The following is a 25,731-nucleotide window of genomic DNA, read 5'->3' as shown; positions in this document are numbered from 1 at the left end:
ACAATTATTTATGTATGCACAGCTCTAGAAAACTAGAAATTTGTAGGAATATATATATTTAACTATCATATATAAATGTACAATATTTCAGTTACAATATACATAGATTTTTTTTTTTTTTTTTTAAATACATTTTAAATTTCAGGCATAGAATAGATAGAATAGAACAGAATAGCTAAATGTCAAAAACAGAAAAAAAAAGAAAAAAAAAGCTTTACTCAAAATGTAAGTGGGGAAAAAAGTTATTCAAAATATTTGTACAAACTGTAACAGTATCTCAATTCAATGGAGCAAAATATGTTTGTACATAAAATGCGTAACGTTTAAAATGCTGCCAAAACATTAATAACATCAATTTCAGTGTCTGAGCAAACATTTTCAAATCTACATATGCAAATAAGCACTCATGCACGTCACAATTTGCAGCCATAGTCCTGTTTTGAGGTTTGTGGTCCCTAAAGATTTACAGTATACGTTGTCGGCCAGAAAGAAATGATATGATATCATTCAAAACTCCCCAAAGAATTCCAAGGATCCATTTACCTTAATTACAACAGCAATGACTTCCATGCCTAATAAAATATTACTCACCATACAGTCACACACACACACACACCCGTGCGTGCACCTGTGCCTTCGACAGAATTAAAATACCACCACCCCCACATCTACCATTGAGTGATAAACAGATTTTAGATTAAGGTCTTCATACAGATGAGCTCCATCTTTCTTTCTCCAGTTTGCCACAGTTGCAGCTGCTTATCAGTTAATCATGTTTACGACAGGCCTGACAACTAATAACTTTCCCAGGGAGTTGCTTCTCCCGCCTCTTAATCGGCGGCGGCAGCTCGGCGAGCCATATGCTCTCTGATTATTGAAGGTGATGAGAATGGGGAACGTCGGGCAACACTCAGGGAATGCTGTCAGGCCCAGGCTCCGTGTTATCGGGGGCCAACATGCGGGTCAGGGCTCCAAACGCAAGGCTTGACACATGCTAATGAAGCACGCTCTCATCAAGCATGCTGCACGACGCAGTCCGTCGAAAACGACCGGCGGAGCGTTCTGGACTCTTCCAGAACTGCGGGAGCAGTCATATCCCATTATGTCAGCGCAGAATAAGCACTGACCCTCACCGTCATGCGGACGACCCACGTTGTGACAGCTTGTCATGGTCGCGAGCACAGGTGGAGGAGGAGAAGAACCTGGCTGATGAGTTTAGACTTTAAAGCAGCATCTTGCGGGTGTAAGTGGAAGGGGAAATGCTGCATAACCTTGATAAAGTCATTCCTCCCATGCACCAGCGTTTCAGGTCTATGAAATTAGCCCAAGACGACAGGTGTCAGCCAGACGAGTCTTGATTCAATTAGTCTGACAATGACTTACAGAATTACGTCATTTATAATAAATGTAGAATGGGGCTTTGAAAGACGTACGGTGGAGGCAGTGAAAGCAATCATTTTAAATTAAGTATTGATTCATAACACGATAATTCAACACTATACTGGTGATTAAACTTAAAACCATAAAAATGCTGTCATCATTTAATCACTTTCTTATCATTTTCAAACTCACTTTGATTTCGGAATTAATCTTTAGAATTATTTTTTTTAATTATAATATTATAATTATATGGGATGAATGATGAGAAAATATATATATATATATATATATATGTATGTGTGTGTGTGTGTGTGTGTGTGTGTGTTTGTGTGTGTGTGTGTGTGTGTGTGTGGCGAGTGGGGCGGGGCCGAGAGGCGTGGGAACGAGGAGTGAGGCCAGGTGTAGTGATTGGAGATGAGCTGCACCTGCGCCCAACCGCTGGTATCGAGTCCCACGTAGGAGATGGAAGGATATAAAACTGGAGCGACTATAGTGAAGGACGAGAGAGGACCAGGCCTGGACAATATTTTATGTTTGCTTTTTATTTTGGGCGCACCAGTCGTCCGTGAGGGGCTGGTGAGCTGTTTTGTGTTTATTTTTTAATTATTAAAATGTTTTGATTGTCCGCCAGTTCCCGCCTCCTCCTTCCCGATGAGTATGGAGCTAATATTATTACTATATATATATATATATATATATATATATATATATATATATAATTTCAGTTGCATTTTAAATTAGGGTTTCATTTGAAACCTGGTTTTTCTTTTAAAATGTCATGTTAAATTTAATGTTACTATCCGTTTATTTGAAATTATTTAACATTTACTGGCAAATTCTGAGTGAAAACTTTCGAACATTTTTTTTCAGCATAAATTTCCCAATACATTTTCAAAGTCACATTTTTACACGTTGAAAACATATATCGCTGAAAACATATATAAGTCCGAAATATTTGTATGCAGGTTTTTTTTGTGTGTGTGTGTCTTTTTTTTCTGTCAAAATGTTTGCTTTGGATGCAAAAACAGAAAATCGAACCTGATCCATTATTTTTTTTTTTTTTTTTTCGGAGGCAAAAGTGACTGACACAAGGTGAGGTTGTATTAAATTTTTAACGTGCAAAAATTTCGGACAAGAATTTCGGATTCAGTGTGCAATGACCTTTAATGCATTAACCAATGTTAACAAATAAGACTTTATTATAAGGCAATAGGAAAACTCAGAATAATGAATCACTCAATACCCGCTTACATTAATCTTGCGATCTTTGAAGCTCGACTGCAGTTTTTTTAGAAGCCTAGTTCTGCTGGTATTTAGAGTATATGTTTCAGATAACCTCTTAAATTTGAAATAAATATTGAGCAAATCTGAAAATATCTCAAAGGACAACATCACCACTTGCATTGGATCAATATTTTTAGTCTGGAGCGCGTCTTCTCAGACTGGCGAATTTAGGCTAGGTAATTTGCCCAGACCCACCAACGCTAATGAAATGCAAATCATCAAATGAACTCCAGCTGATGGGTTGGTTTTCCTTGAACTTTGTTTAATCCAATCCTTTAATTGCTTAACAGGATCAATCATGGAACCTTAATTAGCCTAAATGTCCAGATGTGTTTAAGTCATTCAGGTTATGGAGATTGGAAAAACGTAATGGAGGCTGGCAGTCTGGGGCTGTCTGGGAATTCATCTACTGCAGTCAGTCATCTCCTTGCAATGCAGCGTGAACGCTTCCTCTCCCTGCCAGTCCACTTTCTCTATCCCCCTCTCTTTGCGTCGAGATCAGTCAGTGAACCAATGCTATTTTGCACGATAAAAATTTGACATTACTGCTTCCAAAAGTGGTATGACGCAACTTGCACAGCCGCATTTTGGCCAAATGACTGGGCTGGCACTGCAGAAGCGATTCTGTAATTGAGTGAAATTCAGAGCAGTGCCCTGCAAAGACTCTAGTAGAAGAGAGATGTATGTTTCACAGGCGTCGGATGACTGGGATGAGTTTGACTTTAAGTCACCTCAATCTATGCTGAAGTGACGGAGGTTTCGAAAGTGTTGACATAAGCCAGTCTCCACGCGGTGGAATCAAGGGCGTAGGCTTGCCTTTAACATTGTAGGGACATTTTAAAATCAATCAAACCATACAGAAGCACCACGCGTTCGCCTACAAAGTGAAATTGCCTGCTGCAGTTGATCAAATGTTCTCGTTCTGAAAAGTTTAAAGGAACTATAACTTTGTGGGAAGCAGTCTGACATACTGTATTATTGAACAACACTTCAGGTGACCGTTTATATAAAATAATAATATTTAACTTGTTAGAAATATTATTATTTCTAATCAATTAAATATATCCTTCATCATATACATAGAGTTTGCACATAACTGCATTTCCATCATAACACAAACAGACATTCCTCTGTTTGCTTTCCTCATAACAAATACTCAGCAAACAGTCCATAGTACATTAGATATGAAATATGCTATCTAACACGATTTAGCAAGACACATTTCATTGGCGACAACTCATATGGAACCTGTATGGTAAGAGCCTGAAGTTACTGTTGAGATTTTATAACCGTTGCTTAAATTTATGACTCTGAATCATTTTAGCTTTTGATTAGAACAGGCAGGTTAAATTTCACCAGCCGTCTTTCGCTCTATATGAACCAGTGTGAAGTGTCTCTTTGATTTTATTTGGCTTTGAAAAAAGCCTGTTTCGGCTGAGAGCATCCAGGGATAAGAAGTCAACTGCTTTTCCATTGACACCTTCCCTGCAGGAGTATCGAGTCTGGCGGGCTTGGAGAGCTACTCCTCCTTTTGGCCTCCACCGACCGTTCTTGGTGCGCCAGCACCTCCAGATCTATTGTGAGCTAACCCAAAAACCTGGCAAGTCGGGGTAACTGTTTACACTTGATGCACTTGAATGCCGCCAAAGCACCACTGGGTGGTAGCAGGTGGGGTTCAGCACTGGCAAACTGATAAGCACATTGACCTGCACACAAACAGCTAGCGATCAATCCCGAAGCCAATGAACCAGGACAGGAGAGGCGGGAAGCATTGAGGCATATCACAGAACTATTGGGTTGGCATCAGGTTGAATCAGGTGGTGTGAGAGCTGGAAAAAGTGTCAAAACTATGATCTGCACTGGATTCTCAGGATTGACGAGGTGGTGATGTACAGTACCTCTGTTACAGAATCACATCAGGAGGTTGAGGAAGTCTTTGGCTACTGAAACACTGAGAAATGTGTTACATAACTACAGTGCAGCTTTAAACTGTTCATGCACCAGACACATATATAATCCTAGCACCTCATTTGCGTGAGAGTGGCTGTCTCTTACCTGTTTGTTCCAGTCCTTTGACATTTCTAAAGACCAAAGGCTCAACAAATATATTTTATAGTTACAATGGGTCCAAAAAAACAGCTAAAAATATTGCACAATAAGTTTATTAACTTATGCATTAAGTATCTTGAACAAGGGATAAAACTTTAAAAGCATTTATTAATTGTTAATAAAGTTATATATAGATAATTCAAACCATTTTAATATTTAATAAATTATATGAATGAAACATAAGTCTATCAAATTAAGAATTGGAATTAAACACAATGATTTTTCTTAGTAGTGTTTGTTAGTAGTGACCAATTAGAAGCCATTCTCTTTCATAAACTGCCAGAACTGATCTCATACTGCTAAAACAGTGCTTAATTGCCTTATGGCAACAATATCTGAAGATATGACAGTCCCCAGTAATTATGGACATGTCTCTGCTCTTGGATGTTCCATGATCCATTGCATCTGAAATATGGTTTAATGTCAGCCAAATCCATGCTGAAAGCTTTATTTGTTGTTTCTGTTTTTGAATGAGAGGAACGCTTTGTCCCTTTCTCAGAGAATCTAATTGATTGATTAAATTACCATCTAATCATGGTAATTTAGGATCCTGACACATCTTGTTGAGTGCTTTCCTAGCCAGAGATGATCAGATAACCACTAGCACACTGGGATCCTTGATGGATCCCAGCAATAATTGCAAGCTGCTCCCGGTGACAGCTTCAATGTAAAATTGCTGTTGACTTTATTGCAATTGCTTTTTGCTAACAAAGTGACAGAGGTTATTCTTAACATGATATGATGTGATAATTATTCACAGATAAATGTTCGCTCCACTTTACCATCGAAAAGCAAGCAGTGACATGCGGGTGTGAGAATAAAAAATCAAACTAAAAAAAGATGCAGTCATCAAATTAACAACTACATCTCTAAACAAAGTCGAATGTCACTTTTACAGTTTACTTGTACTGTATCATTTTAAAAAGTACCTGTTATAAATAACAAAAATAAAATAAAATAAATAAATAGTCACATAATAATAAGTTGCAATGTCTTGGGCTCAACTAATGATACTTTTAGGATCAGGTGATCGACAACTAGCTTGTGATATGATACCATCATGGTACATATGTCACATTTCAATGCATTGCAGTGCATCATAAAATCCTCAATTGGATTGCAACTGAAACTACATCAAACACATGAGACCTGATGGATCAGATTCAATCTCTTGTACATTGTAGAAATGTGAATGAACACGCTGAGATAATCTGTTAGTTTCTGCTCATTTAGATGACTTGCTTCTTCATTTATCGATCGGCAGGACATGCTATGAATTAAATAAAAATATTGGTAAAAGGATCTAAAATGCAATTTCATGGCAACAAATATTGCTCTATTTATATGATTGCATCAGCACAGCTCTACAACTGTTACTAATAAAAGTAATATGTCTCTAAACCATAAAGAATAGCAAGTGATGGACCGAAGGTTCATACTCCTTCAGTCCCATGCGAAAACACACTACATTTATCAAGTAAAATTGCATTTCTGTGCTTATATTCTGGTTGTAATTGAGTTAGTGATTTCGCTCATTTGATTAATTTAGAGCAGTGGTAAATTTGGTTATGACTGGTAACATTAGCTAAAAAGCTCATTTAGAACTGAGAGTCCCATATTAATAAATATTTCATCTACACTAATAGCAGTCAAGAGTTTGAAATAATTACTTTGTTATGCTTTTTTTTAAAGAAGTATCTTATGCTCACCAAGACTACATTATTTGATCAAAAATGCAGGAAAAACAATAATATTGTGAAAAATTATTAGAATTTACTGTTTTGTATTGTAATACCTTTTAAAATATGATTTATTTCTGTGATGTAAAGCTGAATTTTCAGCATCATTAAACCTTCAGTGTCACATGATCCATCAGAAATCATTCTAACATGCTGATCTGGTGCTTAGTTTCGGCTCTTAATAATGATTCTGATTATTAATATTGAAAGGTTTTCTGTTTATTTTTCGGCTGCTATTTTTTATTTTATTTTTTTTATTTTTTTTTGGAAACCCTTTTTCGGGATTCTTTGAAAAATAGTAAATGCAAAATAACAGTATTTAGTTGAATTAGAAATCTTTTGTAATAGTATAAATATTTTTTAATTCATTATTATTTTCTAATTTCTAATTTAATATTAATATTGTTAATATTAATTAAATCAATACTGTATGCAGGCACCTTAATTCCAACACACTTTAAAATCAGGGTAAAAAAAAGAGAGCTTGCATGCATGCTTATCCTCTATGACAGCTAGTTTGCAATTCCACATGTCTCTAAGACTAGACATGCTGTGAATATACAGGCATTATTATTAGAAAGACAGTATTCCACAGGAGCCGTAGAGCATTTTAGAGGATGTATTAAGGATTTATGTTTCTCCGCTTTCAGTGAACAACCTCTAAGATGCCAAACAGGGGTCAAAACAGGGTAACTGATATCTCTAGAGGACTAGATATTCCACAAAATATATATTGTAGCCACTGTATGGTTAAAAAAAAAATCATTAAAATATCTGTTTCTTGGATATACAACTGAATTCTCTGTTGTTGTTGTTTTTTTTGTTTTGTTTTTTTGTTGCAGGTGATGAATCTACTTCCCGGCTGACCGGAGTCATTTTGCCAGCGAGGGGAGTGGTAGAGCACCAGACTCCTGACCTCTCCTCAATCCCCACTGGCTTCACGCTCCAGCTCGTGAGCCTCGGAGCCCTGGATTTCTTGTCTCTCACCTCCCCTTTTTCCTCTGGACCTTGACGTGGGAACAGTGCCGTAACAGACCGCCCAATGCTGAGGAGGAACTGCCTGCTGCTGTTCCTGTGCTTCCTCTTTGAGCAGAGCTCCTCCGCTCCCTTCCAAAGCAGGCCAGGGCAAGAGTGGCCCCACAGCCAGACGGGGCCATCGACGGCAGGAAGGAATGGAGGTTCCAGAGGATTCCAGAGGGTCAAAAGGGGCTGGGTGTGGAACCAGTTCTTTGTGCTTGAGGAGTACATGGGCTCAGACCCACAGTATGTTGGAAAGGTAAGAAGCGCACGTTGATCATGATTGCATTTCAGTTGCAACACTGGTTAATAACTGTAACAGCTTTCGGAAGTCATACTCTGCTGAGCCAAAGCCAGTGCCGGTCTGTCGACCTTTCCTTTAATTTGTTTAATCCAGACTCACTGCTTAAATTCGCTGGTCTAAATTAATTAACACATTCTATTCCATATTAAACTCAGAGACTCAGTTTCTTAACTTTGCTCAAATTAAACCAAAAGCACATGGACTGCATGACTTACAAGATAGTTAAGTAACTGCTACCCATTTGGAAACCGTTCTTGATAAACATCAAGGAAAGAAAAATCACTGATTTTAGAAGTAATACAAACTCAACTGAGTAAGATCAGGAAGACAGAATCGACAAATTTGGTATCATTCACTTACCATGCATACAAAGATGTATGCGCATCAAATTTGGGTGCAGCATTTTCAAGCACATCGCAAGTCATTTAGAATCTTAATTTAGAACCAACTCAGACCACAGTTATGCAGGCATGAATAAAATTAGCAAAACTATATATATATATATATATATATATATATATATATATATATATATATATATATATATATATATATATATATATATATATAAACTAAAAACATGTCTGGGTGTTGTGCAAATAATAGTTAATGAAAAGTTAACTATTAGACTATTTCACACTGTGGTTTCATGTGTTTATGGTAAATACCCATACTGGGAGCGTTAAAATCCAGCCATGAGACAAAACAGACAGGGAAACTTTGCCATTTATTCTAATTATGATGCAGCTGACAGGTCAAATAATGTAATTTTTCCATTGTATTGCATGTACACGAATCTGTCATCAGGTGAAAATTGGCTTTTAGCATGATGCACATGTTTTGGTGGAAGACATGTACGCACTGACAGTGATCTTTAATCACAAAGCATTCATATTCAGCGGTGCATTTCCGAATATGCGGTCATAACAACACAACATGAAGCTAGAATCTCATTTTCATGCAGAAAAGTGTCGTATCCTTCCAAAGAACATCGCCTTTAGCAGATCATAACCCGACCTGATCTTTCCACACACTTATCAAGTAAAATGAGACATTTCAGTATGAATATTATTGCATGTTAATAAGATTCATCGCTGATGGGCCTCACCACTGTCAACTGTCACCTACTTTTTCCAAATGCATGTGGAGAGGTAAAGACTAAACAAATCTCCCAGAGTTAAGTTCTTTCATAGTGATTAGTGATGAGCTTCATTTTGTGCCAAAGTCATCTTAAAACAGATGGCTTCATCCCCTGCTGAGCCGAGCATGATTTGAACACCTCGCTTTATCTAACATTTAAAGAGGATTTTCCCTCTAATAAAGTATGAACTTGTGCCCTCCACCCTTTCCCCAGTTTTAATGGAGCAGACCACCTGAACATCCTTTATGTCACTCCAAGGAGAAGGAAACGACACATTAGCATTAGCTTAACTTTTTATTTTGAACTATACGGTCAGGTTTCCTAGCACAGGATTTCCTTCACTTTCTGCAAGAGCTGTTTCATTATCAAGCAAGTAACTGTGTATTTACCAAGAGAAGTCTGAGAAACAAAGAAGTTGACAATGGAATGCTCAAGGCCACAACACATCAGCAAACATGACTCACGGCACAGAATGAATACTTCACCACCTTTGGCAGTGTCTGCTTTGCATACTTTTCAGAGCGGTTTGCGGAAGACGTCTTAATCAGGACAATGAGCCAAAGTAGCAGCAAAGATGATTAGCATAATGCAAAATAAATAAATAAACGCAGTAATGCCACAGTGTGCATTCAGTGAGCTCTGAGACCGTGGCAGATCATGGCTGGGGTTTAGAGGTAAGAGGAAATGCAAGAAAGCTTTTCTGTCGGATTGCTTTGTTTTTACCTTGAACAAGGGACTGGCTTTTGTCTATTTTGAATTAATAAATGCAAGACTCTCGTAACATTTGTTTACTGCTGTGTGACAGACAGAGAGTGGAGGGGGGTCTGCTGTGTGCCATGGTGTCAAAGGAATAAACCAAATGAAAAAGGAGCGAAATAACAATGCTTGCATTTCTTTAGGCTTCTTAGTCAGGCATAAACTGCACTTGGGACTTTGTGTTGTTTATTTGCCATATCCATTAATTTATATCGCCATGCAAACTGCTTTTTGTTTGTGCAACAGTTGGTATTTCTGAAGAGTAAGGCTTCTCATAACTGTTTATTACATTTTCTTCTAGGAATAATAGTATAAAACAAAAAAGCAAATGTGCAAATTTACAAACCATCCCAAATTATCCTACCTCTGGTTGCCTTCAAAAGAATAAAATAAATAAATAAATAAATAAAGTAATATTAATACATAAATAACGCTAAAATATTTTTTTTTACAATGATATTAGAAAAGATGACACAACATTAAAAGCTGAAATTCATAAATGTACAGTTTTAACATTAAATCTATGTACACAAGAAGTTGAGAGTTCCATTGAGATACTGTCAAACAAATACACAGTCCAGGTTTGTCTGTCCATTGTGTGAGGAAGATTCCAGCGGTTGACTGGCAACTTTTTTGCTGCTGTGAGAGCCGCTAACAGTAAACATCTTTGTTGGACGGACAAGTTGAGGTCCAAAAAGTCATTCATGAAAAATGGCATGGAGTCAGACATATCTTGGTACCCAACAATTTGAATCTTTCATTCAAATACATTTTTCATAGTGCCTTTATGAAAGGATTATTGAATCAAATGTTTTGTTCAAAATCAGATCATTTCAGTAACCACAGTGTTGCTCTGAGAGGCACACATTTTCTGTTCTGACTTGGTTTGAATCTATTTCCTTCAGTGAAATGTAAAACAGACACTCTGTGTTTGCATGGACCCTACTAATCTGATCGTAATAGGACTACAACCACAATCTGAATAAAAAGTTACATGTAAACACGTCAATCGGATTGAATTGGCCAGATCCGATAAAAATTTTGATCGGATTGTAAGGGGTGGTTTATTCCTTTTGTAATCAAAGCGATATGACATGTAAACACTTGATCGATTGACAATCAAAACTGGAAAGTATTTATAAAGCATTATAAAACTTGCATTTAACTCCGCATCTGTGAAGTGGAGCAGGACAATGTCCCACCAGTCCTCATCAACAGACGGGGACTTTTACTACTTTTTTTTTTTTTTTTTTTTACAACAGTTAATGTGCTGGTCATCACTTAATTAGGACCCGAAGTAGATAAATATCACGTGTGCATCTTAAAACAGCCTGACAACAGTCGGGAAGTCTGTATATTCATGCAGTGTGCACATGTCAACAGATTAAATCCGATCAGAAACGTGTGACATAAACGAGCATATCAAACTGGTGACATTATTAAGCGTTCATGTAAACACGAATTCGTCAATCAGAATTAATTCCGATGGAAGAAAAAAGTGTCCATGTAAACACATCTACTGTTGTGTCTCAATGTAACTCACTCAATATTAACTTCTTGTTTAACTGTTGTACACAGTCAATATTGCATTTGCTCATGTGCTAATGTTCAGGAAGATGACTCCTTCATTTTCATTTAGATTTTCAATTCATTACTGAAGTGTTGCTAATATAATTTCTGCAACTTTATCAAACAGAACAACACTAATACCATTTTTAATCCACTGCTTTTCATATATGCATACTGTATATACCAGTTACAACAATAATACCAGGAAAACATGCCTTGTTTGAATCATTTCAAATTAAAGAAATGGGAATTAAATGATCAAATTGCCAGATTTCATAAGATAAGTTATTGCAGTACCCAGGAAATTAACAAAAATGGCAATACCCAAATGTAGTGCAGTGATTTAAATCCATCCCTCTATAAAAATTGTAAGTTCAGTATTGCATCCATTACAACAAATACCAAATAAAGAGGGATATTAAAATGTACTGCATAACAGAAATAACTGGAAGTGTTGAAGTGGTAGACAGAGAGTTTTGGAATGTGGAATGTGGAAATAGATATCTTATTTTATGAGATAACATTTTTGCAAGCATAAAATATTCATTTCAAGCAGAAGAGTTGATGGATTGACACATAATATACAACAGCAGGCGGATGTACTTTATTTTTTTATTATTTATTTTTTTTTTTTTTTCGGTATGCATTTATGCAAAAGCTGTGAGCATGAGATCATCACAGCCTCCAGACACTGGTGAAACTCTACAGCACATCAGCATTTTATCGTTTATTACGGAGGAATAAATGCCTCATTGAGCCTTTGGGAATACTGCAACAAAGATTCAATTCTGCAATTAAATAATGCGCTGCCGTCCTTGATGTTGAGCAATGTCTGTTCGCAAGAAAAACCGCAATCGTTCGGCTGACTGTAAATCAAGTTCTCTTCCTCTTCCTCTCCCTGTCCTGATTTAGCCTTTCAATCACCATTAAACCCTCCTCTCGCTGTCACTCGTAACCACCCACAATTCACCTCTTTCTTCAATCATCTGAGCTAATAACATAATAAAGACTATACATAATCTCAAAGACACAGGTCAGTGGGTTTAAGCAACTGTATAATGTAACTTTATTTATGACATCATTAGCCAAAGAGTCATCAGTCAACCTCTCTGTCTAACCTACTGTATCATATCTGATAGCTTCAGATTTAAAAAAGCAAATGAACCAATATACAAAAGTGATTTGACAGGATGTGCACCTCTGTGTCATTTTATGATGTTTCAAGGCAACATGAAATCAAAATCGACCCCATCTACTTTCTGCATGTTCCTGGTCTTATTGGGCATGATAATTCCAAAGAAAAAATTATGTATTTTTTTTTTTTTTTTTATGTTGCATGAAAATTCAACTTGCTCCGCCTCTGAAGTCTAAAGCAATAATTTCCAGCTATAATAAATTCCTCAAACTTTTTAACCCCATCCTTACAAGCACCTGACTTCATTTACACTGTATTTAATGACATATCCAGTTAGTTCCTAATGGGAAAAATATTAAATTTATGTTTAAATATTACCACTGTAACCAAATTAAAATTACATATAGCTAAAAACATTCTTGAATGGACATTATATAATAATATGAGGTACAATTAAATGTGGATTTATTTGTATCTGAACATATTATTATTTTGTCCTTAGCTTTTAAAATAGCTGAAATCAAGAGAAAATTGAGAATTTTCTCTGATGCACAAACATCCATTTAAAACCAATTTCCTCGGTGTCCTGATTATGTCTCTAAGACAATGAATCCAATATTCTCAAACCTATGACCTGAATTTATAAAACCAACAACTGATTTTCTAATGGTCTGACATTTGAATATAGTGGTTTATTAAACGATCCGCGACCGTGCGTCAAGTCAGTCCATTTTCAGGAATGATTAAAATGCATTGCTTTAGGTCAAATCGGTTGTGGTGACTAATGAAATGTCTCTTTGCAAGGACAAATTATCATAGTTATGACCAAATACATTGTATCGGCTTGTAAATGGAGTAAGATTTATGTCTTGATGACCTGAATAAAAAGTCTTAAGTGAAATGGCAAGGAATTAGAAAGTTCTATAATTGCACCCGAACAGTAATGGAAGTATTGATTTCCCAATAATACTTAAGCACAAGTACAGAATCCCCCAAATGATACTATAGTTTTTACTCAGAAATACGTCCATTTACAGATGCAAACAGCAGTTCATATTGACTGTAAAGCAGAGGGAGCTTCTCAGAAAGTTAAGCTGGATCACATTCACCTCATATCTGAGGATTTCAATCCCAGATGAGCTCAAACGAATCATCAGGAAGCCCAAGCGGATCAAGGGTTTATACAGTGTTTACAAAGACGCCAACCGACTGGGCTTTTTCTGTGTGTTTGTCCATCCCGCAGCTAGCTTTGGTGAGAAGACGCAGGAAACTGCACTTACAGGAACACAGAAGAACATCCGTGCCCTTAACAAAGAGCCCAATAAATGAAAAATCACTCAGTCTAAAAGAGCTGTATGCTATGTTGTCTGGGAAAATTTGAGATGGGTATTTACAGACCCAATCCAATCATTTTAGCTGGGAGAGCTGCTCCAGGTCTTTTGAAGTCTTCCTATTCTCACAGCTTTTTGTACCTTCACTGACGTCATCTTTCATTTATCTTCAGCCTTTCTCAGCACAATCTGTTCATCAACTGCTATCCAAACAGCCCTTTCAGTTTCTGCACTGCTGTCAGCTTCACTTTTGTGCTTTTTCTTAAAAGAACAGTTCACCAAAAAATTCTAAATTTACCCTGGCATTTCAAACATCTTTACTGTTGAACACACACACACACACACACACACACATACACACACACGATTTGTAAAGAATCTAAGGATCATTTAATGCAACAACATATTACAAGAAAACAAACACCTCAGAATATCCTTCTAAAGACACAAACAGGCTTAAATTGAAGTTGTCAGCATGTTGGTTCGGCGAACATTTTCCTTTAGAAAAACTTTAGAAAATGCTTCTATCAGAAAGGTCTCTCATTTGAATACCATAATGCATTTTCTAGAAAGGCCATCCATTTTACAGCTTGTTTACGTGAGCTCTTTCTGGCTGACAGGTCGACACTTCCTCGCTCCCATTGTGTTATTGACACCCACGTCCACCTCATCTCTCCCCACCACCTATTCTCTGATTAATTCCCCGAAACGACTGCGATCTCTTCTATCTGAGGCCACCTATCATTAGCTCTCAGATCTTTTCAACATAACTTAATAAGACATTGATCTGTGCATGGAAGCCAAGATAATTTTACCAGAAAAGGATGCCATAAAAAAGAGAGAGAGAAAGAGAATGTTTTAACAGAGATAAACGCAGGTTAATGGATATAGACAAATCACAAACTGAGCCTATATGTCTTGAATATGTGTTTATGGTGTTATTGGGCACAATTAATTAGTGCACATTATTTTGAAGGGGGGAACGGTTCATGATGATTAATTTTAGTAAAAATTAATAAATGTTTCTTTACATATTTTAAATGATAATTACAGAAATTGACATTTTCAGCCTATTGTTTTAAGTACTGCAGCCTTTAAGTAAGTTAACATAAATGTAACATTCTGGATTTGTGTAAGATTTACTGAGAAACAATTTTCACTCAGAAAACTTCAACAGATATTAAACATGAGTTTTCAAATGGAAACACTGAAATAATAAATAATAATAATTTAAAACATACTCAAATCATATTTGTTTATTTATTTATTTTTTATTATTGTTTTAGTCATTTAAAATGACAAAATAAAAATAACAAAAGATTCAATAACTGGCCTTCAGACAGATAAAAACAAACCTCATCAAAAACTGACTGCTGGTAGTGTTTCAAACTCAGTGTAGTATAAATCACCACTTTTTTTTTTTTTTTAAATCCAACCATTTTCCAAAAGATCAAATCTAGTACTGACCTACTTTTTTTTTTTTTTTTTTTCTCATTTAATATTTCACTCAGACATGTAACATTACAGAAGTAAAATGGGTTAGGACCGTTATTTCATGTTGACTTTTAAATGAAAGATAATAGGTTTTATATTCACAATGTATACACAATATCATCCATCCCTTCAAATGAATCTAGTCTTTCAAAACCGTTCATATACTAAATTGTTAAACCAGCCTTTTATATGTATAACACACTCCATCAATACACAGCAGCTGCAGCAAGAGTTCCATAATGCAATCACAGACCGCGCTCTTGAGTAATCAGCATCAAATGACCAGACAGAATCTCTCCAGTGACCTGTACACTAATCAAGGTTACCATGTACACTGACCCGCCAAGACAGACTGCAATTATCCATTCACTCTCTTCACCAAGCATGTCTAAAGCATTAACAGAGGTTTGAGTACCATTGCCATGGATCACTTAACTGGGCTTATTTATGGTCAAGCGCACCATGCACTGTCTTTCAATGCGTTCCTTCCTTGTAAAGACTGACATTGAGGTTTCAGTGTAATCTATACTGAAGTCTTAAAATTTACTTTTAGTAAATCTGTCCTTAAATTAGACAAATGGTGTCATGTGTATTTAGGCTTTATGCTGTATTGCTAATAAATGATTTTTCTTTGCCCTAAGTCAAAATGAATACAATTACATGGATTCTGCAGATATTTCTATAATAGCATGCTTACCCAGAATGCAATAGCATACTTGAGTACTTAAGCAATACTTGACCTTACTAGGATCAGAAGTGCTTCTCCTGCACCAAATTTGTTCCGAGCCAGATTGAGCCTCTTCTGAATTCCTCATCTAGGGTTGACCTTGCAGGCTGACAGCAAACAGAAGCAGATAATAATGGATTTTGCGCTGGAGAGCTTATCTTTAACAGGCCAATCTTTACCTGTGTGTGTCTCACAACATGGCTTGGCTAAAAGAGAGGTCAGCTTTACTGTGTGCATTTAATGAGACTAGAGCATGATTGGAAATGTGCACCTGATAAGACTGTTTACAGCCCTATAGAGTGATGAACGGTGATGCTGTGGAGATTCCATGCAACACACAGTGCTTGGGCTCAAATGTGTCAGAGAATAAGGCACTGCTTATTAATAATGCAAGCACAATGAGGTTGCTGATGCACTGGTTACATTGGTCTTTCAAAAGCAAACTTGGACAAGGTTTTCTAATAAGACAAACATTTGTAAACGTACAGTAACTTCTCAAAGAATGTTGAAGAAGAATCCTCCATCCTCCAATCCTCCAAATATTTTCTAACAGATGAGGTTGACGGATGGATGGACAAAATTTGAAGGTGTATTTACCAGATAGATAGATGGATGGAACAATGGATAAAAACAATTGATTTAATGGAATGGATGGATGCATGGATGAAGGTATATTTGCTGGATTGATGGATCCCGAGATGACAACATATGGACAGATGGATAGACGGATCCCTAGACAACTAAACAGATGGATGGATAGAATTAAAGTATGAAGGTGTATTTACTGGATGGATGGATCCTTAGATGACAATATACAGATGGATGGGAGGATGGATGGATTAATGAATGAATGGATCAATCAATCAATCAAGAAAGTGTGAAGGTGTTTTACTGGATGGATGAATGGATGGAATGAACAAAGTATGAAGGTGTATAGGATAGATGGATGGATGGATGGAGGTGTTTTTACTGGATTGATGGATCCCTAGATGACAACATACAGATGGATGGATGAATCCCTAGACAGATGGATGGATGGAATGGACAAAGTATGAATGTGTATTTACTGGATGTATGGATCCTTAGATGAGAATATATTGATGGGTTGATGGATGGATGGATGAATTAATTAATTAATGGAAGGGAACAAAGTGTTTACTGCGTAAACATAAAACCATGTCAGCATATTTAGCCCTATTGCAAACTTCTATCCATTCATCCAAACACTACTATAACAGAAGTCCTCAGAATATTCAAGGGAAATGGGCCTTCAAAACTCAATGCTTTTTGTCTATTGTTGTCAATCCAACATTCAAACTTTATCTCATGCAATTGTTCTAGTCTCAGTTGGTTTCTATAGAAGACATGTTATACAATTGCCCTAAACATGACAGCTCCATAATGTGCAAGATTGAAGATCGTGCGATACGCAATCCTTCATAATGGACACTGTGGAGACAACCAATGCCTTCAATATTATGGTGAATCCAGTTTGAAGGTTACTTAATCCAACTCATGATTACATTTAAAGCACTACGATCCAAAATGACCAGAAAATGGTGTCGGTTGCTTCAAGGAACCCAGACACCTGAGAGAAAATCAGGCTGCAGTAACCCATCCCAAAGCTTGTTCTGTTGCCAAACTAATTCTGCAGATGTGAAGTCATTTGTACAGATAACTGGGCCACAAATTATGCATGTGAAATGCTAGCGATACAGCAGCCCAGTCTGTATGCATTTAGAAAATAAGACATTTGCGGTGTTAACGTATGACACAGATGACGAATGCGCTGGCACAGATTGGTTAAGGTAAAAGGGAATAATGATGTCATTTATCTGCACTGCCAATATTACCTACCACATATTTTAATCCAACTTTTATAATAATGAGATTTCTGCTTGAAGTGCACTGAAGGTATTTAAAAAACGCTAATGTTCCAAGCAGTATTGCTCGCTCATTGCACTGAGGCACAATGATTTCAGAGCGAGCTGATATTACAGTCTTGAAAGTAAAATTGCTTTTTAGCACTTTTCCTTAAAATTGTTCATATACCTTATTAATATTTTAAGCTATGATCCATATTTCTAGCATAATTTAGATATAGGCGAGGGGAAAAGACGTGTTCATCTGTCATGTGTAGAAGCATTAAAGCATGGTTATCTTGCATCAGTTAATTAATTGCAAGCTGGTACTTTTTATAAATTGCACATTATAAAAATGCTAAATATCACTATGGCAACCAGGCTGATTTGTTGCATGTTCGCACAGATGTCACTGATGTCAGCCATCAGCGATCACAATTATAATTTTTACAGAAAAAGTTTCACGTCATATCATCTCTTCAAAAGTTTGATATGTAATTTTTTAAAATGCTTTCTAAAGAAATCTCATGCTTTCCAAGGATACAGTTATTTGATCAAAAATATGATTACAATAAAAACGACATCTTAGAATGCAATTTACTTCTGTGGTGCAGAACGGAATTTTCAGCAGCCATTACAGCAGTTTTCAGTCAAATTATCCGTCAGAAATCATTCTAATATGCCCATTTTATGTTCAAGAAGCATTTCTTATGATCAATGCTGATAATAACGGAAGTAAGCGGAAGTACAATGTTGCATTCCTTAATTGCTTGTGATTAGATCAGCCGTTTATACACCTGAGACTGTCTCCATCTGTTGGGGCTGTTGTGTTTGTTTCATAACACACACACACACACACACACACACTCACACACTCACACACACACAGATGCATGTCAGTTTTCTACCTCATGAGCAAAAACAAAGCTCTCAAAAAAACTCCCTCACACTTTTTATCTGTCCCACGTAATCAAACAGCGAACTGAACAATAAACTACACGAGTGTTAGACCGCTTTCACAGTTTCCTGTGAATCTGCACCCCAGAGCACCAGAAATGTGGCAAACACAAAATGCAAACACTATGGCTAACGCAGCATCTGCCCCATCGCTCAAAACATGCATACGCTAATAAACACAGACACGCTTCTGTTCTCCTATTTTTGTCAACATTACAGACATGATCCATGTAAAACACATCCTGATATCAACACCCCCATTTACGAACGTTTTAATGTTACAAAATAATTCTGTTTTAAGTAAATGCTATTCCTCATAACTTTTTGTTCATCAAATATTCCTGATAGAACATGTTTCAGTTTCCACAAAAATATTAAGCAGCAAAAACTTAATAATAAAGTATAATAAAAACCATTATAAATAACTGAGCATCAGTAATAGTTGAGCATCATATATATATATATATATATATATATATATATATATATATATATATATATATATATATATATATATATATGTATATATATGTATATATATATATGTATATATATATATATATATATATATATATATATATATATATATATATATATATATATATATATATACACAAACACACACACACACACACATATTTTTAATAATATTTCAACATATTGCTGTTTTTAATACAGTAAAATTAAATAAATGCATCCGTATTGAGCCTAAAGACTTTTTATATATGTTAAAAAAATGTATAAACCATATAATATCCTGGATATTATATTATATATGCGATTATTCCGAAATCTTCTATCATATGTGATTTTTTAAACATAAATATGCATGCATATACTGTGATAAAAAAAAAAAAAAAAATCCACTTATGATAGAAGTTTTTGTTCACACTGCACACCCCAATGGATCTTTAAAATACACACACACGTATATTCATATATATATATCTCCTATTGCACAGATGTCTCCCTTTTCACATCCATAAACACAGAAATAAGATCCATAAACACATATGCATGTGGGTTTGGAGTAAATGACTCTAGTGCTGGTTTCCTCAGACTCCTTGCAGTCATTGCACGCTGGGGAATGTATTTATTTAACTGAATTGGCTGAGTGTTTAAGCACGGTCTGACTATATTAGCATGCAGCGAGTGTGCAGGAACGCTGGTCCTCAAGGGCTTTCAGTATCCTGGTGTGTAAGAAATATCCAGTCATAGAGCTGACACTTCCTTTGCAAACCAAACATGCATTTAATCACTGGCCAGACACCATGTAGCGAACCTTATGATCATGCACACACACACACACACACACACACACACAGAGAGTGCAGAAACACATATGTAATGTAGAGAGCTGATAGATCAATGAGATCTGGTCTGGGGTTTGGAGAACATTATAAATATCAGGCAAACATTTTTTTTTTTTTTTTTTTTTAAAGGCTTCTCTTGAAAATCTCTGAAGGAATTACAGCTTTAATAATTACTGCTTTTGTAACCCCTAAAAAGACTGCTGAAGAAGTAATTTTGACAGGTTGATCCTTCGCTTATGGCACCGAATGATAATAGAGCCTTTATTCAATCCTGCAGTATATTAGGACCCTATTGAATCTGCAGGCGATAGAACAGGCCTCTAATTGTCCGTATTGTGAGAGGAGGCAAGTATTTGACTGTTGCTTTCTCAGCACCTGTTGACTGAGACAATAACACATACAATCCAGTGCTTATCTTTACTCAAGACATTTAAGCTGAGAATAGCATAATAGAGGTCTAAGCCTATATGCACACTTGCACTTTTATTTGCAAAGAAGATGTTAAACAGATATGGGTGAAGCCATAACGTTGCAATATGATTCTACATATGTTGAAATAAAAGTATTTATATTTAAGTATGCTTCTGAAATTACCATCATGTAATTAGGTAAATCACAATTACAATAAAAAGTTATATTTAAAGGAATAGTTCACCCAAAATCTAACGGCACCCATTCACTGCAGAGGGTTGACTAATGAGCAAGCAATAATTAAAAAAAATATCTAAATCTGTTCCCATGAAGAAATAAATGTATCTACATCTTGTACGGCCTCGGGATAAGTACATTTATTTATTACATCTTTAATTTTTGAGTGAAACATTCCTTAATATTGAAAAGATTCTAAAATAAATAAATAAAGAGCTTACCCAAATCAAATTAGTGCTGTTAACTTTTTCAGAAATCCTATGCAATATTACATATTCAAACATATTATTAAAATACCTTTAAAAGTTTTTAAAAGAACAACATTCCAAAACTATTCTTATTGCAAACATAATTCATAAATGGTGTGTGTATGAAAACAGACATATTAGTACATACTCAACCTTTCCATGCTTTCCTGTATTTCTCCTCCGGCGGGGTTATTTTTTTTATATATATATTTCAATTTGTTGTTTTTTTTTCGGCAGAAATTTGCATGTAAACACATAGTTCTCACTTTATCACTCTTGCTTGTCAGTTTATGCTAAACGGTTTGAACTTGTCATGTTTGTGAAAAAATAAGAGCAAGCGTTTCTTCAGAGAGCGTAATGAGCGTCTGGGAAGACGCTTAGTCCATTTTGTGTTATATTTGTGCTGAACTTATTATCAGAGAGAGAGAGAGAGAGAGAAGATGTTCTCACCAGTCCTCTATATTTGTGAGGTTTCTCAAGGACCCAGTCGGCACATGAATCCCTTTTGTGTAACTGATTGCTATTGTTATGCTAATTACATTTTTAATTAGTATCACCTAACTTTTCCACTTCTAGTTATTACTGGATTGATTGCTGAGTTTTAGCTCTTCTTTTCTTTGGCATACCTCTATTCTCTTTCTTTTCATTCATTTCTGAATGTGCAGATATATGACAATAAAGCAGTCTGATAATTGAGCTCTCTTTTGATTTATGGTTGACTCAAGATATCGCGCAGATTGAGGAAAACAAAAGCTTTTTTAAACATGACTGTCTCAACTTTGACACAATCTTTGATTGATGCTTCTTCAGATGGGAGACATGCATATGATTAATAACACTGTACAGCGCTGATATGCTATCAAATTAATGAACAATATTATTGATGACTGCATTCAAATGCTATTCACTTTCATTCAAATGGAATTGGATTGAATAGATAGATAGATAGATAGATAGATAGATAGATAGATAGATAGATAGATAGATAGATAGATAGATAGATAGATAGATAGATAGATAGATAGATAGATAGATATGTAAGGGAAACAGGTCAATTTAGCTCAAAGGGAATCATTTAAGATTTTAAAGGGAATTTGAACAGAATCACTGTTTCACGGCTGCTCACGGAGACGCGCCTGCGGTTCAGTGAACGAGCCGTTTAACATCAAATCTGCGCTGGATACTAATATCCAAACTATAGTGAAAACACTATCAATTAGCACAGTAACAAGATCGACAGTTTAAGACATTAACTTGTAAGCACAAAACACAAGATACTTCTCTTTTCAATATGAATAAGGCTTTATTAGATAAATCTAAGACATACAAACTAATCTAACACATAAACGCACGCACACACACATTCACACAAGTTGCAGGAAGGTCGAAAGTTAGGGAAAGATGAGTTTAAGAGAATGGAAATATGGAATCCCAAGTTAACAGCAATACGTTAAATTGCATAAACATGAACAACCATCAATCACGTAATTAGCGCTCGCATTGAGTTCCTCAATGAGGTTAAAATTATATTAGATACACCAGTAAAGGTCACAGTCTGGAGGTAAAGTTACGTGCATCTCCTGTGAAGAAGGAGCCTCGGTGAAAGGGCTATCCCGAGGTCGTTGATTGGCTGGAAGTTCAGTCTCTGAAGTGACGTCTTGGGAAGCCCGTGGTTGTTGGGCGTTGGCTGAAAGTGCAGAGTCGTGTTCGCTGGTTGAAGTTGAATGGACGTTACAAAACTTAACTCAGAACACGAAACTCTCAAACGGAAAAGAAAAGAAATAAAGTTTGACGAGACTAGGTTGTGTTCCTTCTCATAGTAGCAGCAGGCAGGCACGCTGGAACCGCGCTCACAGAACAATGATGACTACCGCATGGCTAGATGCTACAAGCTAAAGCTAGGTAGCAAAGCTACAAGCTAAAAGCTAAGAGCAGGCATGACTGATAGCACGAGCAATGCTAGAACTAAAAGCCGACATGGCTAATAGCAGCAGCTAGACTAGAACTAAAAGCCGGATTTAATCGTGTCCAAAGTTTTTAAACTTCCTTGTTGGCCACCCCTCAAATGTTGCCTTGACCAATCAGATATGGTCCTGGGGTCTGGGGTATCATAAATCATTGTTTATCTTACCAAGCATGTGGTTCTTGCCTCACAGAGTCTAATTTTGGACATGATTCCTATAACATGATTACGATATATTTTACAAATAAATGATTGTCAGGACAATATCAAGCAAGAAAATGCGATTATTTGAATACTAGACATGACTAGGTATCCTATAGTTATCAAAAGACATACACAATAAGTGATTATACATGATAGTCAAATGTGTGGGTTACACGTAAATGAATATGGAGTTAAGCAATGAAATGATTCATTCATAAGTCTTTTTTGAGTTCATTCTGGTCCATATATAATGTATAAAAAGGGTTTCTTTGCCATTCTCTGGCAAAGGGACTTTTCTGTGAAGACAAAGGTTTAAAGCCCTTCCCCCTTAGGAATTTCAGTCTGGTTTCACTGGCTGGGGGGGGGGGAAGTCAATGCAAGTATTTAACTTGATCTCCTGGGTTTACATGTGATGTCCAGCGTTGCATTCCAATCACAAACAATAAATTTGACAATCTCTTCTTCGAATTAAAATTGTCAATAATTGTTCTATTGGTGTTAATGTTGAAAGCTGTTGTGTGAACAAGTTGGTTGGTTGGTTATCTTGCTTGGTTCCTGTGGCACTAGAACTGATTTATGACTTCCTGAGGAATTCAGCTCATGTTTCAATGCACACAGCTCTGATAGACTCTTTGATTTGTCTGATTTGACTCATTTCTGCTACAGATAGATAGATAGATAGATAGATAGATAGATAGATAGATAGATAGATAGATAGATAGATAGATAGATAGATAGATAGATAGATAGATACCACTTTGGTAATTTTACAAATTGTTGATCACTTGTGTATTCTAGATGCATATTCCATATTCTTCTTTCTGTCTCTTTAGTTACACACTGACTTGGATAAAGGAGAAAGTGCAGTGAAATACACTCTCTCAGGCGATGGCGCTGGAACCATCTTCACCATCGACCAGATCACCGGGGACATACACGCTTTACGCAGTCTGGATCGCGAGGAGAAGCCTTACTACACGCTACGAGCTCAAGCAGTGGACATCGAGACCAACCGACCGCTGGAACCAGAGTCCGAGTTTGTCATCAAGGTGCAGGACATCAACGACAATGAGCCAAAGTTCCTGGAAGGGCCCTACACGGCTAGTGTGCCTGAGATGTCACCTGTCGGTAAGAGGTTTCCCTGATTTTTCATTCATTCATTCATTCATTCATTCATTTATGGAAATAATGGAATAAGGTTGAATGCATTACCTTGAGTTAATGTATCATAAACTAACAATGAACAATATTTTTACAGGATTTATAATTTTAGAATAATGTTTTATTTATTAATGATCTATAAATTTTACATTAAATTACTACATATTAGATTTGTTTGTAATATTAATAAAATTAATGTTTGTTTATGCTACATTAATCTGGACTAATGAATTACACAACATCTACCTAACATAAAAAAAATACATCAATCTTGTTTAAGTCATTAACTAACGGTTCAAATTGTAATATACACACACACACACACACACACACACACGCGCGCGCGTGCGCAAACAACCACGCACATATAATTTTTACAAAATTGGCATATTCAAGGTTATTCTTCAACACAGTGGAATTATGCCAAATTAAAAAAGTAAAAAATAAAATAAAAAAAGGTTTACAAGGATGGTCACAGTGTCACAAAACTGATATATTGAAGGTTATTCTTCAGTATAATAGAACAATGTAAACAGCAAAACTACACTCAAATGAATTTAAATTGTAAATATAAAAGAAAGAAAAAAGAAAGAAAGAATGACTGTCACTGTGTTACAGCGAGGGATGCTGGAGGTCATGTTTTTTCCACATATTATGGAGTTTGCCAAATATTCATTGGTGTGGGAGAGAGGAACTGTGTGCCGTCAGATAATGAGAAGTGCATGGGCTCCAAATCCACACCAAACTGGATTACACAGCCCTTGTAGGATTCCTCATCTCACATGGTAGAACGCTTGATTGTATTACTGATTATTTCACCAAGGCATCTGCTCCGGGTGATGATGGCAGCGGGATCTTATTTTGTTACTGTCTCTGCTTCTCTAAAAAGGCCATCTCTAAGGCCGGCCAGAAGTTGTATTGATTTCCACGGCCTAATCCAATCGCTATAACTACTAGCAGATCAATGAAGCGCTATCCTCTTGCATTCATGAAACACACTGCAGAGCTTGTTAAAGTCATAATGGCCTCCATTATTTGGACAAATATTCTTAATCATGATGTCAAATATGATTGCAGACGATGCATCAATACCATGAGGCCACGCTGGGGAGCGATGTAATATGACGCTATTTTCACTGCAAACATGATGGTCAATGAAGTGCTGCTTGCTTTGAATTATATAACATTAAACTGGATACTTCACAGACTTATAGACAAAATGATAGACAAGGGCTCAGAAGAAAGCTCGCTTGTTAACCAGTTTAGTCGCAAACTTGAGAAAAGGACCCACAGTTTTGCTATTAAAACATATTAAATATTGAAGCAATGTATAATTGATTCCATCTTATCATGTGATAGTCCCAAAAGAAACTGTCAGCAAGTTCACAG

The 25,731-nt window shown here is 36.2% G+C and overlaps 1 protein-coding gene across 1 annotated transcript in view; it reads left to right on the top strand.

Moving 5' to 3' along the window:
- Positions 1-25,731, top strand: part of LOC127969587 (cadherin-12-like) — a 124,848-nt gene that overhangs the window by 44,747 nt on the left and 54,370 nt on the right. Inside the window, exons 2-3 of the mRNA XM_052571666.1 lie at positions 7,355-7,788; positions 24,015-24,309. Coding sequence (XP_052427626.1) covers positions 7,555-7,788; positions 24,015-24,309 — 529 coding nt within the window. The 5' untranslated portion in view covers positions 7,355-7,554. The remainder of the gene's footprint in view (positions 1-7,354; positions 7,789-24,014; positions 24,310-25,731) is intronic.

This window comes from Carassius gibelio, chromosome B12 (assembly GCF_023724105.1).
Source record: "Carassius gibelio isolate Cgi1373 ecotype wild population from Czech Republic chromosome B12, carGib1.2-hapl.c, whole genome shotgun sequence".
NCBI classification, from domain to species: domain Eukaryota; kingdom Metazoa; phylum Chordata; class Actinopteri; order Cypriniformes; family Cyprinidae; genus Carassius; species Carassius gibelio.
Note: the sequence above shows the minus strand (reverse complement) of the source record. Positions and strands in the feature narration are given on the sequence as shown.